This window comes from Chenopodium quinoa, unplaced genomic scaffold, assembly GCF_001683475.1.
Source record: "Chenopodium quinoa cultivar QQ74 unplaced genomic scaffold, ASM168347v1, whole genome shotgun sequence".
Lineage (NCBI taxonomy): Eukaryota > Viridiplantae > Streptophyta > Magnoliopsida > Caryophyllales > Amaranthaceae > Chenopodium > Chenopodium quinoa.
Genome location: NW_018744290.1, coordinates 1113493 through 1132304, shown reverse-complemented (window position 1 = coordinate 1132304; position 18812 = coordinate 1113493). Strand labels below are relative to the sequence as shown.

At 35.7% G+C, this 18812-nt stretch overlaps 2 protein-coding genes across 3 annotated transcripts; one reads left to right on the top strand and one right to left on the bottom strand.

Annotated features, from left to right (window-relative positions):
* The first annotated feature begins 419 nt into the window (after window positions 1–419).
* On the top strand, window positions 420–7466 carry LOC110695133 (phytochrome A-like). Its single transcript, XM_021872356.1, has 5 exons — window positions 420–1000; window positions 2160–4232; window positions 4507–5323; window positions 5492–5782; window positions 6955–7466. The coding sequence occupies exons 2-5, from the start codon at window positions 2174–2176 to the stop codon at window positions 7163–7165; spliced, it is 3378 nt and encodes a 1125-aa protein (XP_021728048.1). The 5' UTR covers window positions 420–1000; window positions 2160–2173; the 3' UTR covers window positions 7166–7466.
* A 1326-nt stretch (window positions 7467–8792) lies between these two features.
* LOC110695132 (rRNA-processing protein UTP23 homolog) lies at window positions 8793–14555 on the bottom strand. Of its 2 annotated transcripts, none has more exons than XM_021872355.1 (7): window positions 14400–14555; window positions 13880–14156; window positions 13691–13774; window positions 12068–12188; window positions 10882–11184; window positions 9457–9522; window positions 8793–9187 (listed from the first exon to the last, which is right to left on the bottom strand). In XM_021872355.1, exons 2-7 carry the CDS (start codon window positions 14065–14067, stop codon window positions 9098–9100), a joined length of 852 nt encoding a protein of 283 aa, XP_021728047.1. In that variant the 5' UTR covers window positions 14068–14156; window positions 14400–14555; the 3' UTR covers window positions 8793–9097. The 2 variants fall into 2 exon arrangements, with proteins under 2 accessions (XP_021728047.1, XP_021728046.1); XM_021872354.1 differs by having other exon boundaries at window positions 13880–14076.
* Window positions 14556–18812: the final 4257 nt, after the last annotated feature.

The following is an 18812-nucleotide window of genomic DNA, read 5'->3' as shown; positions in this document are numbered from 1 at the left end:
TGTTTTTTCACGGTATTTAAGAAATAGGAGAAAAAAGTGGATGAAGTACATTAATAAAAGTGTAAAGTACACTTATAAACAAAAGTTAGAGAGAGAAAGTGGAAAAAAGTACAAGGCATGTATTCAAGGGTAATTTAAGAAATGCATACAATGAATAAAGTTAAAAAAGTGAGGGTAGAATAATCTGTACATATTATCTAAAAATAGAAACAAAAATAATATTTTGGATCACCAAAATAAAAAACAGAAGCTATATTATGGGACGGAGGGAGTATGACATATTTACTCGTACTTGTTAAAGGAAGATATACTCAGTATTATGGATTTGTATAATACAATACGATTTCCTAGACAAGAAGTGGCCCCACAGTAGTTGCCACTAGTAAGGATAGAAGTAGCCCATTCTAGACATTATCCGTACATACATTACTCAAGTTAGTAATGCTACCCCATGTTACAAGTTTTTTTTTTACAATTATTTGATGCTGCGCCCACTTTCTTCAAATCTCAATACCAGAATAACACCATTTCCTTCTTCTCCCCATAAATTTTATACTATTAAGTTATATAATCTAACGCATACCCAAATTAATTTGCACACTTACACTCCCAACAATGACGAATTAAAACTCTTTTACATGTTCAGCTTTGGTTGGTGTTACTCTCTGATCATCTGATTACCCTCTTTTGCTGAAAAATCTGCTCTTTTATCCAAAGATTTAGACCCCAAATTTTGTTTTTTTTTTGAGAAAATTCTTGGGGTGGCTCCTTTATTTCTTGGAATTTCAAGTGAATTTTTCTGGGGATTTGTTGTTGGAAACTTTGAATTTAGCATCTGGGTCAAGTGGGTTGAGTTGGGTTTCTGGGTTCTGGTTGAATTTAAGCTGAAAAAAATTGTCCATTTTTATTAAGGTGGTTTTGCTTGTTGGGTATTTTTCACTTTGCAGCTTCACTTCAGATTTTCTAGCTGCTTCAGTTTGAAGCTTTGTCTCTCTGAAAGGTTAGATTTTGATCCTTTCCGCTGAAATTATATATCTTTTGTTTCTGCATATTTTGCTAGGTAGCTTAATTTTTTGTTTAATACTTGTACTGTATGTGAAATACATGAATTACTCCTCCTCTGTCCGAAATTAACTAGCACGTTGACAGTGTAATTTTGAACTAGTAATGTGACAACTAAAGCCGGACTTAGTAGAGAGGTATTAGTGGTACTGGTTTATAGAATTGGAAAACTTTGGAATATGTATGATTAAGTTGTGATTATCACTCGGAATCTTCTTAAAAGGGCAAGTACTATGACTAATTTCTTTTTGATAACATGTACTTTATTATGTTTATGGTGTTATGGGTTGTATATAAATGTACGTTTTTTCAGTAATTTGTTATGGGGACTTTTGCACTTGGCACATTTTGTTTCAATTGAATCATTCTGCAATTAGTACTTATTGAATTAGTTGTGTGCTGTTTTGGGTGATTGCCACCGCCCCTTTTGCTCCTTTCTAAAAATGGTTTTTAGGTGATATTTAGAAAGATGCTACCAAGTTCAAATCAGAATTAAAAAATTGTTAGCAAGTTCAAATTGGAGAATATTTTCTTTTGAAATGAATTTAGCTGAATTAAACTAAATGAACCGAAGTTGAACGTTTAGGATGAAGTTGACGGAAATTATGATAACTGTGGTATACAAAATTTATAACTGTGGTATGCAAAGTTAAGTCCAGATTTGTAACTGTGGTATGCAAAAATTAAGTCCCAAAGTAACCCAGAATATCAGCGTGATACGCTTACAGATTTACAGTTATACTTAGACAAAATATAGTAATATTTTACTAGGAGTTTTACACTGATGTTCCTGACTTCTTCCATGATAATCTTACTGTATGTGTCTGTATATGCTAAATGGACCATAGCTCCTGTTAGAGGATAAGAGCTTGATCACAACTTATCTTTGTCACTGCCTGAATTTCTAAATATGGTTTTATCCTTTTGTAGCAGTTGAGATAATATATACAGTATAAATTTTTTTTTATTTCTTCACCTGTTTTTGATGTTTTTTTCTTTAATTTACATTTTATCTTCCCTCTTTCTTTGATTTGCATTTTACCTTGGATCCTTTTGGTATGATAGCTTATAACAGTTTTTATTTTTCTTATTATTAGATTTTCGTCAAATAATGTCTTCCCCAGCACCAAATCAAGGTTCCAGCAGCAATGCAGGCCAATCAAAACATGGTGCTAGGATTATTGCTCAGACTATTGTTGATGCAAAGCTTCATGCAGATTTTGAGGATTCTAGTAGTGAATTTGATTACACCAGCTCAGTTCGAGCTACAAGCTCTAGTGGAGAAAACCAACCACCAAAGTCTAATAAGGCCACCTCAACTTATCTTTTGCAGATACAGAAAGGAAATCTGATTCAGCCTTTCGGATGCTTGCTTGCCCTCGACGAGAAGACTTTTAGAGTGATTGCATTTAGTGAGAATGCCCCTGATATGCTAACTATGGTTAGTCATACTGTCCCAAGTGTAGGTGATTATCCAGTAATTGGGATTGGAACCGATATAAGGACTATATTCACTGCTCCAAGCGCTTCTGCACTGCAGAAGGCCTTAGGATTTGCTGATGTTTCTCTTCTAAATCCTATCTTAGTTCATTGCAAGACTTCTGGAAAGCCTTTCTATGCAATCATCCATAGGGTGACTGGCTGCTTAGTCATTGACTTTGAACCAGTGAAGCCGTATGAAGTCCCAATGACAGCTGCTGGTGCCCTACAATCTTACAAGCTTGCAGCCAAAGCAATTACTCGATTGCAATCTTTGTCTAGTGGAAATTTAAATAAACTTGTCGATACCATGGTTCAAGAAGTGTTTGAATTAACAGGATATGACAGGGTAATGGCATACAAATTTCATGAGGATGATCACGGGGAGGTTATATCCGAGGTTATAAAGCCTGGCCTTGAGCCATATCTAGGCTTGCATTATCCGGCAACTGATATTCCACAAGCTGCACGGTTCTTGTTCATGAAGAATAAGGTCCGTCTGATATGTGATTGCCGTGCAAAATATGTGCAGGTGGTGCAGGATGGGAAGCTTCCTTTTGATCTGACTCTATGTGGTTCAACTCTTAGGGCCCCACATGGTTGTCATGCTCAATACATGGAGAATATGAACTCTATTGGGTCGTTGGTTATGGCTGTTGTTGTTAATGATGAGGATGATGATAACAATAGCTCTGCTGCTCCCCAGCCCCAAAAGAGGAAAAGGCTATGGGGTTTAGTAGTATGTCATCATACTTCTCCAAGATTTGTCCCTTTTCCTTTGCGCTATGCATGTGAGTTTCTAGCTCAAGTCTTTGCCATCCATGTAAATAAAGAGTTAGAGTTGGAGAACCAGTTCCTGGAGAAGAAAATCCTCCGTACTCAAACTCTCCTCTGTGATATGCTGATGAGGGATGTTCCTTTAGGTATAGTGACACAAAGTCCAAATATAATGGACCTTATTAAATGTGATGGAGCTGTCCTTTTGTACAACAATAAGATATGGAAACTTGGAGCCACACCAACAGACTACCAAATAAGAGATATAGCTATGTGGCTGTCCCTTGATCATAAGGATTCCACAGGGTTGAGCACAGATAGCTTGTATGATGCTGGGTATCCAGGAGCACTTGCTCTTGCTGATACTGTTTGTGGGATGGCTGCTGTGCGAATTACTTTGAAAGACATGCTCTTTTGGTTCCGCTCCCACACTGCTGCAGAGATTAAATGGGGCGGTGCCAAACATCACCCAGGTGAGAAGGATGATGGAGCAAAGATGCACCCGAGATCATCATTTAAGGCATTCCTTGAGGTTGTGAAGAATAGGAGTGTGCCTTGGAAGGATTATGAGATGGATGCGATACACTCGTTGCAGCTTATTTTGAGAAATGCTTTCAAGGATATGGAAGCGTCTGATTTGAATACATCTGTCATTCATTCCAAAATAAATGATCTCAGGATTGATGGTGTCCGAGAGCTTGAAGCAGTGACTAGTGAGATGGTCCGCTTGATTGAAACAGCCACTGTCCCCATTTTTGCTGTTGATGCTGATGGACTTGTCAATGGTTGGAACACCAAAATTTCCGAGCTGACTGGTCTCCCAGTTGCAGAAGCTGTTGGGAAACATATTGGAGCACTCGTTGAAGACTCTTCAATTGATATAGTCAGGAATGTGTTGCAGTTAGCACTTCAAGGTATGTCATCCTACTTTTATCAATTGAATTTTACTTGGATTTATTTAGTATCTAATTTCAGCTGTCATGTCCTAAGATATCGGGACCAGCTTAGCTCTTTTTAAGTTAATTATCCAACATTCTATATAAGCATTTGAATTCTTGAAAAGAAAACTGGAACAAATATAGCATGTACTTAGATATTCTATCGACATGTATCTCATGATTGGACTTCCTGTGTGCATGTAATATGCAATAGACTAATTTTTTATATTGATTTTGTAACTTTCATCAGGAAAAGAAGAGAAAAATGTTCAATTTGAGATCAGAAGACATCAGACGATAGTAGACTCTGGCCCCATCAGTTTAGTTGTAAATGCTTGTGCAAGCAAAGATGTGAATGGACATGTTATTGGGGTGTGCTTTATTGCTCAAGATATAACTGGTCAAAAAACAGTTATGGACAAGTTCACGCGAATTGAAGGTGATTACAAAGCAATAGTACAGAATCCAAATCCCTTGATTCCTCCAATATTTGGAACAGATGAATTTGGATGGTGTTCAGAATGGAATCCTGCAATGTCAAAGTTAACTGGGTATAAACGTGAGGAGGTTATTGACAAGATGTTACTTGGAGAAGTTTTTGGAACTCAAAAGTCATGTTGCCGTCTTAAAAATCAGGAGGCATTTGTAAACCTCGGTGTTGTACTCAATGGTGCTATGAGTGGCCGAGATACAGAAAAAGTCCCTATTGGGTTTTTCACGCGTAGTGGGAAATATATAGAATGCCTGCTTTGTGTGAACCCAAAGTTGGACAGTGAAGGTTCAATCACTGGCGTGTTTTGCTTCTTGCAGCTTGCTAGTCAGGACTTGCAGCATGCACTCCATATACAACGATTAGCTGAGCAAGCGGCTTTGAAGAGGCTAAAAGCGTTGTCTTACATGAAAAGACAGATAAGAAATCCTTTGTCTGGAATTATGTTTTCAAGGAAGTTGCTTGAGGGTACTGGGTTGGGAGATGAGCAAAGGCTGCTTTTGCATACAAGTGCTCAATGCCAACGCCAGCTTAACAAGATCCTTGAAGATTCAGACTTGGATAGCATCATTGATGGGTATGTATATCTAACTTCTGATCATGTATCTCTTTTTCAATGAGTTATCAATTTCTTTGCTTTCAATCTGATAGAAAATTGAAGCATGATTCTTAAGAATAAGCCTTTGAAAAAAGTCTATCAAGCTTATTTATGTTTTAGTAAAATATCAATGTTCTATTGTGATAGTTACCTTGAACTGGAGATGTTGGAATTCTCTATGCAAGATGTACTGGTTGCCTCAATAAGTCAGGTGATGACAAAGAGTAACGAAAAGGGAATTCAAATAGAGAACGAGTCTGCAGAAGATTACATGAAGGAGATCTTGTATGGGGATAGCTTAAGGCTCCAGCAAGTCCTGGCAGATTTCCTGTTAATTTCAGTGAATTTTACACCTGTTGGAGGTCACATTGGAATTACAGTTCGCTTGATGAAGGATAAGATAGGAGAATCTGTTCAGCTCGCTAATTTGGAATTCAGGTAATGCATCACCCAAAACTTTAGTTATGTTGTACATAAATACATAATTCCAGGTTTTATGGAGTTTTTGTAGTTCTGTTATTGTCTGGGAAAATAGTTGATCAATAACACCCTTACTAAAACTTCTAAAAAAAGCCATATAGAATGTGTGTATCATTCAACCCTCTTTGGCAATTGCTTTATCCATTTTTCTAATCTTGACTAGTTAAGGGCGAGTTGCATACAACTTGACCATTTCAAAACCTGCATTTCAGTTGGAGTTAGAGCTAATCAAATTGCCCTGGCTCGATCTTTGCTGAGTTTGCAAATTTTAGGCCTGGGCAATGTGCCATGCTGTGGCTTGGCCCATGACATACTTTTAGAAATCAACAAAAGGTTAAAGGAAATCTAGTTTCAGCCGACGAAAGCATTTAATCTGAGGTGAAAAGAAGAAAAAATCAAAGTAAAGTGGGAGCTTTATCTTTGTCAGAAAAGCGAGATATTGTTGTTTGCTGTCATGAATTTGGTGATATATGATGCAAAACCTTTTGAAAATTCTCTCTTAGGAAATTGACTTGTAATCAGATCGAACAAGATATTTACTTATCTTCATGAGAATACTAAAACAGTCTACATCTTATCTGCAACGAGTGATGGACTAAGAATAAAACCACTGATAGAGCTGATAGTGAAATACACAATAACACTCAAATTAAAAGGGACTAAACTCTGATAGGCTAGACAGTGAAGTACACCAATAACACACATTTAAAAGTGATAAGTACTACCAGGTGACATAATCTCCGAACCTTTATTTCTTGCAAATATAATGATATCACTAATTTTGCCATAATCATGAGCATGTTATCTGTGTGGGTATAATTTTAACTCGTGTTTCTGCCTTAATATTCTTTCTGTATCGATGTAATGCTGTTAAGAATTGATCAGACTGGTCCAGCCTCATTTTGGGCAGGCCAGGATTTCCAGCACAAATGGTCAGGCATATTTTGCAGTGCAGCCAATCCTAACATAGTTGGTTGCATGACTAGACCCGATTTTGCTAGGTTGGGCAGGAATGTTTACTGAATCCCGACCCATGATCAGCTCTATTCTGCACAATCAAGTTATCATGTTCTAATTCTTTCTGTGATGATTTAAATCTTAGTCTGACGAAAATCACTTGTTTTATTCAGAATATTACATACAGGAGGAGGAATATCAGAAGAATTGCTAAGCCAAATGTTCGAGAACCACGGAGATGCAACAGAAGAGGGTATTAGTCTGCAAATAAGCAGGAAGCTAGTAAAGCTAATGAATGGAGATATCCAGTATCTGAGATCAGCTGGAACCTCGACTTTCATCATCTCTGTTGAACTTGCTGTAGCTGACAAACCAAGGAATTGATTTTTACTGTTCAAATTTGAGAATTTCCAGTTTATCTAACCAGTCAAAGGGAAGATGATCGTAAAGGAACAAAAAAGAAAAACATACAGAAATTTACAAGTTTTGGGTAGGACAAAAAATGGTTCACTTTCCCTGAGATATAGCTCTCTTTTAACAATTTTCTACTGTGTTTTGTCTTAGAGCCAGCCTTCTTTAACTTTGTACATATTCAATAAAACAATATCAAGTTTCTTTGGTTGTTTTGATTTGTTGTACTTCTCTTTTCTCTATATAACATTTACCAGTATAATTTCGGAGATTATTTTGAGTCTTCAAGACTTTCCACATTGAACTATACATTAAGGTACGTTTACTTACTCTAATCCAAAGTCGTACTTCGTATAAGTTGCAATTTTGGTGTATTTTATGATGCAATCTACTATACCGTATTTACTAAAGTTGATCTACTTTTGAACATTGACATTATGAGTTGTTTGTAAAAATAAGTATATTATAGTACTAAAAAAATATATTTATTATGAAGCTAATTTAACTCAATTAATCAATTAAAGTCTTAATGTCATAAAGTGAGGTCGACTATATTAATTAAAAAGTGATTACTCCATATAATCATCCACAGAAATCTCTCTTCCATACCTTACGATTAGGGGTGGGACTTTTCAAACCGAATTGTGAAACCGCCCGTTACCGAACTGAACCATCACGAACCGAACCGTTTATAAACCGATAAATTTAAACCGAAAACCGAACTGAACCATAAAATATCAAACCGAAACCGAATCGAACCGCTTAATGTCAACCCGTTACAGACTGTAAACCGACAATAAACCAAACTGGTCAAAATCGAATCGAAAGGGAATCGAACCGAATGGTTTATAAACCCGTTATTGACCCGAACCGTTTATAAACCGAAACCGTTTAAACCGTAGAAAAAACCGTTTAAACCGAACCATTTGTAACCCGCTAACCGTTTAAACCAACCCATTTAGACTCTATTAGGGTTTAATCCCACAACCTCATAGTTGTGAGATGATAACTAATTCACTATATTAAGCATTTCTTGGAGTAAATAAATTCACTATTACTAAATTAAGTAATTGTTTTAGATTTTTTATAAGACTAATATCACGATTTGTGGCACTACACAAGTTATATATTAAAGTAAATCTAAAGATTATACTAACAATTGTTTTTATACTAAGATTACTAACACTTATTTTTATACTAACACTTGATTTTTACGAGTATATATTAACTAGTATTCGGGTCTAGGCAATGCTTTTGTGCATTTCAAGGAGTATACATTTGACTAATGACCCCATATTCTTATAATTAAATCAATTATTTGAATAGTCACTCACAAGATCTTTTGTTTTAAAGAATAAACATGAAACAAGACATACCTTGGTGATAAAATATTAATGCATCTAGTGTTAAAATTGAAAATAACATGTGTCATATCTTGTATAGACAATTTTTTAATATAAGTTTATGACAAATTGAGAAACAAATTATACAAACGCCACCTGACACGTAAACTTTCTTTAAAAAACATAATGTATTAATCACTTTTTATTTCTAAGCACTTCAATATTATTGCAAATTAAGAGTTGGAAAATACCTACAATTAGGCCAAAACATACTTACCATTTTGTAATCTTAGTCATGAATTTTTCCAAAGTTGCCTAATAAGATTGTACATATAGTTCAAGAGGTCAGTTATCACTATACTTGTGATCATATAAGTTGAATAAATTTACTAAAGAATGACATGCTTTGGGCATAAGTTGAATATTCCACAAACAAAATTAACAAGACATGACAATCATACTATATGAAAAAATTAAGAGCCATCTTCCACTCTCTAAATAAAATTAAGAGCCATCAAAACCTCTAACCCATAGATCGACCTAAAAGAAACTCTTACGAAAGTTATACAGTATCTGAGGATGTGTTGGCCTTGTGAGATCTCTTTCTCTTCCTAGGCCTGCTTCTCTTCGTATCACTATCAGTCTTGTCAGCCTGCACCCAACATTTCATGTATCAGTGAGAGATAATAGCTTTGATATCCATGCTAGCAAATTAATTTGTTCCATGAGTAGCATAAAGGCCAATGGAAATGGAGAAAGTAACATAACCATCTCCATAACTATACCATTACCTGAACTTCATAGCATTCATTAGTAATTTATCGATAGCAAATGAAAAATTTGAACAGCGTTGTTGCATTAAGATGTTTAAAAATTTAATTTTATCAATGTAATAGATTAAAGATAGCTTGAAAGGCTTACCTTCTCAGCACTAGGTCCTGAACTGCTAATAGATTTCTTCTTTTTACACGACAGCGGGTTTGGACCCTGCAAAGTTGGCGGAACAATGAAAGCCTATGAGTTAAAATTGAAATACACATAAAACAAAATGATAAAAGTACGTGACGAAAAAAGAAGAATACATCATAGCGTTAATCATAAAAGGAAAAAAACAAACAGATATTTGGTTTATTCCAATACTCACTAGTCCAAACATCAGTGATAGATACAGACTCACTCAATTGATCAATCCAAACTAATAAAAAGGCAGCTCTTTAAAATCTTTTACAGTTTGGATTCTTAGATATCATAAAGTGAAAAACTTGCAATTAAGATCACGATTGCAGTATAGGATGCTAAGTTATAAAAGTGATATCACATGGATTTAACATCAATGATTGCAGCATGTAACAGTGATTGATAAGTATACAAAGGGAAAACAAACACCTTCTGATTCTCTAAATGTTATACAAAGTCCCAATGATTCAAATCTTGGTTAAATAGATTATGTCCTCGACTAACAGAGCAAGGGCTCTTGTAATTCAAACCCTAGATTGAGTTAATTTCACTGCAGCACCTTCATGACCACTAAATACGGGTAAAAGGCCATGCTGAAGGTATGTGAAGGTAAATTTCTCCCCCTCCTTCCTCTCTCTACTTTATCTCCATCCTGATAATATAAGTCTTATTTATCTAAGACGTGTATCCCAAGAGTGTCCTGCATATGCCATATTGTGCCAACAGCCAACATCTAGGGAACAAAGTAAGACTGTAACACTCAGAGCAATTAAACTCTCAAACCTTTGGAAAGGCTACAAGATGCCTCAATAGTTTGCATAAATGTGACATGGTATAGCATCGACAAGTGTAATGCCTTGATAACAGTGTTAATATATCTAACATGCCCAACACCAATATGTATCATGTGACTTACCAACAGCATGATTCCATATACCACTGTGCTTAACAGTTGACGTAGCAACTGTCAAAGTAACATAGCTGCCATTAGGTTCCTAGGTTCCATGATTTCAGTAAATAATCAGGAAGGATAAATCTTTGGTAATCTATACCATAGGACTAATATACTAATCTTCTATTTGATATTGGAAAAGGTTCCAGTTGTGCAGATTTACTACTCAGCTTCAGAACTACATTAAAAACGGTCTACAAAACTTTTCATATATACATCAATTATACTTAAGTGTATATGTTCCTAAAGTAAATCTAGTCTTCATATGAGATCAAAGCGAATGAGAAATGGCTCCTTTTCCCAACATGTTGGACCACTAGAGAGGCTGGGGGGGGGGGGGGGGGCGGGGCAGGGATAATGGCACACACACACATGCAGATAAGATAAATAAAAAAAAGTATACGTATGGGATTTCATCAGGTATAACGGATTATAACCTTTGCTCTCTTCTTTTTAAATTGAGCCTTGTCCTTTGCATGAATTGCATCTGTCTTACTAGGCATTCGACTTACTACAGGCTGACCCAGTAAATCTTCATCGTCAGTTCCTTCCTCTGCCAGGTCCTTTAATTCCGTGGTATTCAATATGCCCTTTACTCTCTTTTGTAACAACTTATATTCTGAATCAGTCATATGTAGCCTTTCTTCTTCAGCTGCCTTCACAAATTCACGCTGATAGGATGAAAGTTGCTCAAGAAATACAGCATTTCGTAAACCAAACATCACTGGGACTCCAGGTACCTGTGAAGAATTTAGAACAAAGAATTAGTGATATAGGTTGCACTTAGTTGGCATCGATATGACTCCAGTCAGGAACATCTTCATAAACTTAAGATTGTGTTTGGATAACAGTAGTCACAGAAGCAAAAGGGAAAGAGGTAAAGCTGGGCACGCGCCGGGCTGGCATGCGGGCCGCCCGGCACGGCACGGTGGCCCGCCGACGTGCCGTGGGCCGTGCCACAGACAGGAGCTGCACTTTTCGGCACGGCACAAGCCCGCCCCTTGGCCCGCCGTGCCAGCCCGCCAGGCACACCCTATATATATATATATATATATATATATATATATATATATATATATATATATTATATATATATATATATATATATATATATATATATATATATATATATATACATATATATATATATATATTTATTTATATAGTACAAACATTTTTAAAAATTTATAAAAAAAAAAAAAGCAAAGCACGGTGGCCCGCGGTAGGCCAGCCAGCACAAGCCCGCTCGGCACGTGGGCCGTGCCGTGTCGTGGGCTGGCCTGCAATTTTGGCCGGCATGGCACGCAACCTTTGGCACAATGGCCCGCTAGGCACAGCCCGCCGAAGCCCGTGGCCCGTCAGGCACGACCCGCGACAGCATGGCCCGGCACGGTGCCCACCTTTAGAAGGAGGGAAAAGGTAAGCTTACACTTTCCTCTGAACCTATCCAGCATTATAAAAATTTGAATAATATTCAATATTGTATTGGTTAAGGACTTAAGGCTATGTTCTATCATTGAGCAATATGTAACAATAATTTTTTTTAGAATTTATATTGAATTCTCATGTACCACCATAGAATGATTAACAATAATAGAGAGCAAATACAATAACCAAAGTTACCTTTCGGCATTTCTTTCGTAATTCAATGTCTTGTGTAGCAACAAAGAAGTGTTCAGGGTTGTTTTCTCCAATAACTTCTATTATGCAATTTAAGGCACTTTCCTGTTCTCCATGCTCACATCTACCACAAAGACATGCAAGTGGTAAATTATATCAAGACACAGACTGATGACACTAAACATATTTAGCTGCCATACCCAACCAATCAAAGAACAATATATCAACGTATCTCTGACTGCCTAGTCAGACAGAAATTGCTGCAATAATGTATCATGAAACATCTTACAAGAAAAATCAGTATACAAAGAATATGGATGCTCTCAGTCTACAATGTATATCTAACTGCCTAAATCAGACAGAAACTGCTACTAAGAGCAACAATAAATCATGAAGCAAATAACAAGAAAAATTAGTCTAAAATGGGAGTGTTTGGTTCAAGTAATTTAGATATAAGGTATGGGTTCAAAATAGGTAAAACCTTTACCTTGTGTTAGTTTAACAAAATATCAATTTCCAAACCCATACCTTGAACCCACAGGCTCTAGGGGGGAAGAGGTGGGTACGACTCACCATACCTTCAGGTATCAAATAAAAAGAAAATTGTTCATCCCTAAACAAAACCAAATACATATTATTGTGTATCAAATTCCAACCTATACCACTTTGACCTCATTTTTTATTCCAAACCCATACCACTCTATGAACCGAGGGGCCCTGAATATGGATCCAAAAAAACTCTTTTGCAAACAACTCATATGAAGAGCTTTTTCATAGAGCTTTTAGCTTTTTGGTCGCTTATAAACTAAAACAGCATATAACTACTCCAAACAGTTAATTACGATTAGCTAGTCAAAATAGCTCATACAAACAACTTGTTAGCTTCCAAACAAGGCTTATACCTCTTCTCCTCACCCTTTCTCTTGGTCAAAATCGAAAAGTTCAAAATAAATCAAGATTTCCAATTTTCCATCAAGATAAGGACAAAAAGAGGTGCAAAAAGGAACTAAAACAGGGTTTCTAAATTAGAAGAGTGAATTCACCTAAGCAACAAAGCCAAGGATGAAGTCTTGATAAATTTTAGTAAAGTAGATGAAAAGGCATATATCAGTATTTCAAAGGGAAAAAAAAAAAAAATGAACAATATTAATAGCTGATGGCTGACATCAAATAAGTAAATCACTGAATAAGATGACCATGACAATAAAATCACTTGGAAATAGAAGATTTCAACGGAATTTTCAGGCGCAGCTCCATTCTTACCTTCCTTCCAAAACTCCCAAACTTTTTTTTTTTTTTTTTTTTTGTTTAGCATATCGTTTTTGTACACAAAGGGATGTTTAGCAAGCACCAGAGAACGGAAGGACCTCGGTAGAAACCCAAGAAATTTAAACTGAGCATCCCCGGAAAACAAACAAGAGGCATTCCAGTTGAATTACATATCCTTACAGTATAACTACACTACAAATTACATACTGCATATATACATTCACAATACAAAGTAACACCAAATAAAACATAAATTCATACTTCTTATACGAAACCCATCAAATTAGCATAGTTATGCAAACATAAAAACAAATTACATTAAAAACTGCTTTAAAAAAGGGAAATGAAAAGGCAAACCTAGCAAGCTTGTAATCTCTCCGAGCAACACGATATGATTCAACATGTGATTTTCCAAGAGACTTCAACTCTTCGATAACACATCTAATCAAAAAACAATACCATACCCATTAAAATTAATACAAGAAATAAACCAAAAACACAGAAAAAAATTGAATAATACTAAATACAATCAAAAGTAAAAATTACTTGGAAGTGAAGAGCTGAACAGAAGCGCCAAGAGTGTTGGAGACGGTAGTTTCAGGAGGAAGATTATTAGAAACAAGGTGATGAACAAAAGTACCGTCGCATAGAACTTTGAATGGTTCTCGAAAACCAAAGCAAGCAGTGTAGAATCTGACGGTTTTTCTGTGACGCTTTTGCTTTTTGAATCTCATTGTTTAGGACTTACAATCAAAGGAGAAAGAGTTTTAGCAGGGGGTTTAAGCAGGCCCGTCCCTGAGGCAGGGCAGGAGGGGCGGCCGCCCTAGGCCCAGGGAAAAGAGATTTGATTTCATATTGAATTATCTCGAAAAATACATAATTTTAGGGATACTTGATTCAATAATCAAATTACGCTCATAATTTTCTTTTCTTTTGGATATGATGTTTCATAATCTAAGAATTTGCGAACCCTAAACTTAAAGCACTGATAATTAAATTAGATTAGATCAAATATAAACCATAGATTGTGAAATTGATGTGATGATAACAACAACAAACAACTTACCTTAGAAGCTGCTTCAATGGGGGATACAAGAATTAGATTCAACGGAGAACGCTTCGATGGAGAACGTTGAGTGCGCTTCAATGGAGAACTTGAGTGCGCTGCAATGAAATAACTCAGAGACTTAGGACATAGGAATGGAGGCCTTTAAAAGCCATGACCCGCCATAGTTATAAACTTATAATATGGGTTAGACCCGTCTGATAAATAAATAAGGCGGGTTTTAATATGATCGTCTAACTATTAGACAGATGGACTTTATAAAGGTTTTATGTAATATGTTTTAAATATTTTTTGATATTTCCATATGTCAAAGCTTGTATCAATTCTTTGAAAGTTTTAAGAGTTTTTTTTTTTTTACAAAAAATAGCTGAAATTACATTAATTAAACTGAGTTTACAACAAACAAAAGGACACTAAGTAACATAAGTTACTATTGGCATAAGAAGCCCTTACGCAATATCAATTAAAGTCATTAATGACATTTACTATTTAGCTATTACAACGAGTAAGGAAAACGCATATAAAGCTTACCAATATATATTTAAACATGCGATGAGACTATTGATAGAACGAGGGAAGTTAGTGATGATGTTTCGTGTTGTGCAAGATATTTTCTAACTTACAATTAAAAGTCTATGAATGTTGGTGAAATGACGGAAACAACCCAAAATCAGTATGTCTTACATTAAGGGACCCCAATAATTCAAATGTATAAAATCCTCTTGAGATATATGCTTCATACATGTCAATCACATTTCTTTGTGATCTGAAAAAACCATATCTTATACTCCCTCCGTGGCTCCGTCCCATAATATAGTTCCTATTTTGTTTTTTTCACGGTATTTAAGAAATGGGAGGAGAAGTGGAAAAGAACTAGACAAAAGTACAAGGCAAGTGGATAATATAAGGGGAAAAAGGTAAAAAGTTCAATTATAGATAAAAGTTAGAGAGAGAAAGTGAAAAAAGTATAATGCAAGTGGATATGTTAAGGGTAAATTAGGAAGTTCAATGAATAAAGTAAAAATTAAGGGTATAATGGTCTTTACATACTATTCAAAAATAGAAACAGAAACAACATTTTGGGTCTCTAAAATAGGAAAACAAAAACTATACTGTGAGACAGAGAGAGTATATATTCTCATACAAGGTCATGATGTTGTAATGACTTTTACCGATATCATATACAAATGAGTTTAACAACACCTACTACGCGTTTATGTAAATCTGAAATTGAAATTTTGCTACATCTCCCAACAAACATAAGTAACACCACTTCCATTAAAGAAATACATTTTTTTTTAAACTACAAAGATTAAAAACGACAATTTCAAGAGTTAAACGACTCCATTTCATCCTCCAATTTACCCTGAATTCGACTTGTCTTCGCTTTTCGATCTATTATATTGGATGCTTTCAAAATCAAGAGTCAAACGATTCCACTTTGAATTGGAAGGGATTTAGATGTGTACGTGTTACTGATGATAGTAATTGTTTCAGAAGTTTTTTTACAAGTTTTTATTTCTTACATGAGAAGGTTTTTCTTGTTTTAGGCTTAAAATATTTTAATTATGTAATTTTATTTTGACAATAATTATTTTACGATATAGGAGAATCGAGTGAGATGATTTTTAAGTGGTTGATAATTTTATTTGGTATGTATACATGTATGGATTTTTAATATTCGCATAGTATCTTAATAGGTATTTTATATACTTTGAAAATTAAAGTGTCATCATTATAAGAAGATTATGATTCTTGGATTGTTTGATAAATTCTATTTAATGACATGTTTACAAACATGATAATAAATGATAATTTAATCATGAGATGATACATTTATAAAACATGATTATTATTGATTTCTCGTTCATAATTATAGATTGAAACAAGTAAGTTAATTTAATATTCTTTCATAGAATGAGATGAATCAAAGAAGGAATTCAATGTAGAAGTGTAATTATGTACATTTTGTGTGTGTCATAACCATATAATAAATTGATTAATCACGAAATAAATTATCACATATAACTATTTAAAAATATAATATTCTAACGAATAAATCACAAAAGGAATTCAAAAGAGGTGTGTGAATAGTGAAAAAGTGTAAATAATGCAATTAAAATAATTGATGAAATCTAATATATATAAATAAAGTAGGCATTTTTCAAGAGCATTCGGAGCGCCACATAAGCAAAGGTATATTTTCGACCAATTAAAAATTAGATTTCTATTATATTTTGGAATTAAAAAATTTGTCCTCCCTATTGAACACTACGAACCGACTCTCCGCATCTTGCTGTACGATGAAGATGCCAATTGGGAGGCCATGCGTCTTGCCTTGGATGCTCTTCCAGAGCGAAGGGGCAACACCGCCTTACGTCATGAGGTCTACCATCTGAGAATGACTAGAGCCTACAACAAACGGGTACACAAGCGGCCTTTGAAAGTAGGGGACTTTGTACTCCGCAAAATGGAGGCAACCGGTAGGGCAAGCTAACCCCAAACTGGGAGGGCCCTTACCGGATTTTTGAAGAGGTTAGAGACGCCACATACCGCCTGGAAACCCCAGATGGTAGGAGGCTGTCTAGAACTTGGAATGTAGACAACTTAAAATTACAATGATGTATCTATTTTGTGTTTTGCAGAAGAAGCAAAGGCCATGCTGCCCGCAGACAAAACGCCTGCAAAAAAGGCTTTAGATATCCGCAAGGAGAATCTGGAGAAGAAGCTTCCTGCCCAGGCGGCAAAGAAGGTAAGACCGTCTGCCTTGCGCTTTTCTTTGATATATTTGCTTTGCTTTACCGTCTGACCCTTTGTTGCTTCATTTCAGGATTTTGCTCCCCGCCACCTACAAAAGCAGATTTGGCAAAGGCCAACTGTAGTGGAGCCTACACCTAAGGTGCAGAAAACCACATCCACCGCCCGACCAACTACCGGCGGTAAATCAATAAAGACCCCAAGCGGGTCTTCTGCTGAAGACGTGGCCGCAAAAGAGGTCACACCAATAAGGACCTCAACCGGTCCATCGACTGAAGGAGGCCGGAGAGGTCTCCAACAACAAGGTACATATCCTTTCGACCTCACGCTGCTTGACCCGCCCAAGCGGGTTAAGTCTTATTCTCAGTCTCAGCCGGGACAATCCGCTAACCGTCTAAAACGAACTGTCATAACCCGTTAAACAGTTACAATCGAATTGTTTTCGAATCGCAACATGTTTAAACTGATCCGATTACAAACTGCTTAATTCAAATTGAATTATTTACAACCTAAATACAATTATTGTTAATAAATGTAAATCTAATCAAACGGCTTAGGTTTATACAACGGTTTATATCACCTAGTCCAACGGCATTATTAATGTCGTTTTAGATTACTTATTCATTTTAATTAATATCAAATGTAACATACTAGTATAATTATATATATACTTTAATTTAACAAAGGTAACAATAAATATAAATTTAAAATAAATACAATTAACGTTAATAAATGTAGATCTAATCAAACAACTTAGGTTTATACAACGGTTTATATCACCTAGTCTAACGGCATTATTAATGTGAATAATGTCGTTTTAGATTACTTATTTATTTTCTCATTGAATCATTGGTATGTACGTATATCGATAAACATATCTGATTATTAAAACTTAAAAGTTTAAAACACTTGTTGATCGATCTAATTGAATACGTGTACTTCCTTAATTATCAATTTATCGTATTTTAAGTATCAACTCATTAAATCATGGTCATGACGCGATCTTTAAAACAATCATGACCCAAACTGCTTATAAACCGAACCAGCATGATCCAAACCGTTTATAAACTGAACCGACATTGAACTGGGTAAACCCGCCCCTAAACCGACCCATTTCAAACCGAATCGGCATGATCCGTACCATTTATAAATCGAACCAACATTGACCCGGGTAAACCCGCCCCTAAACCCATCCGTTTCAAACCAAACCGACATGATCCAAACCGTTTGTAAACCGAACCAACATCGACCCGGGTAAACCCGCCCCCTAAACCAACCCGTTTCAAACTGAACCGGCATAATCCGAATCGTTTATAAACCGACCCGCTTATGACCTAAACCAAATTAATACCGCAAAGAAATAAATCGAAACCGAATCGACCCGTGACTAACCCAAACCGAACCAAACCAACCCATCAGCTAAATAAAACTGTTTCAACCCAAATCGCTCCAAACAGAAACCGACTCGCATCGAGGTCAAACTGAACCGCCAAACCGAAGTCCCACCCCTACTTATGATCAATGATTGTGTTCCCACCTTTCTAGTGACTAATTCATCATTATATACAAAGTATGGGTTATAATTTATGGGTAATTGTTTTTAGAGTGTTAGAACCCAATTTTATTTTAATTAATTTCTTTTTGAGAGAAAAGTAG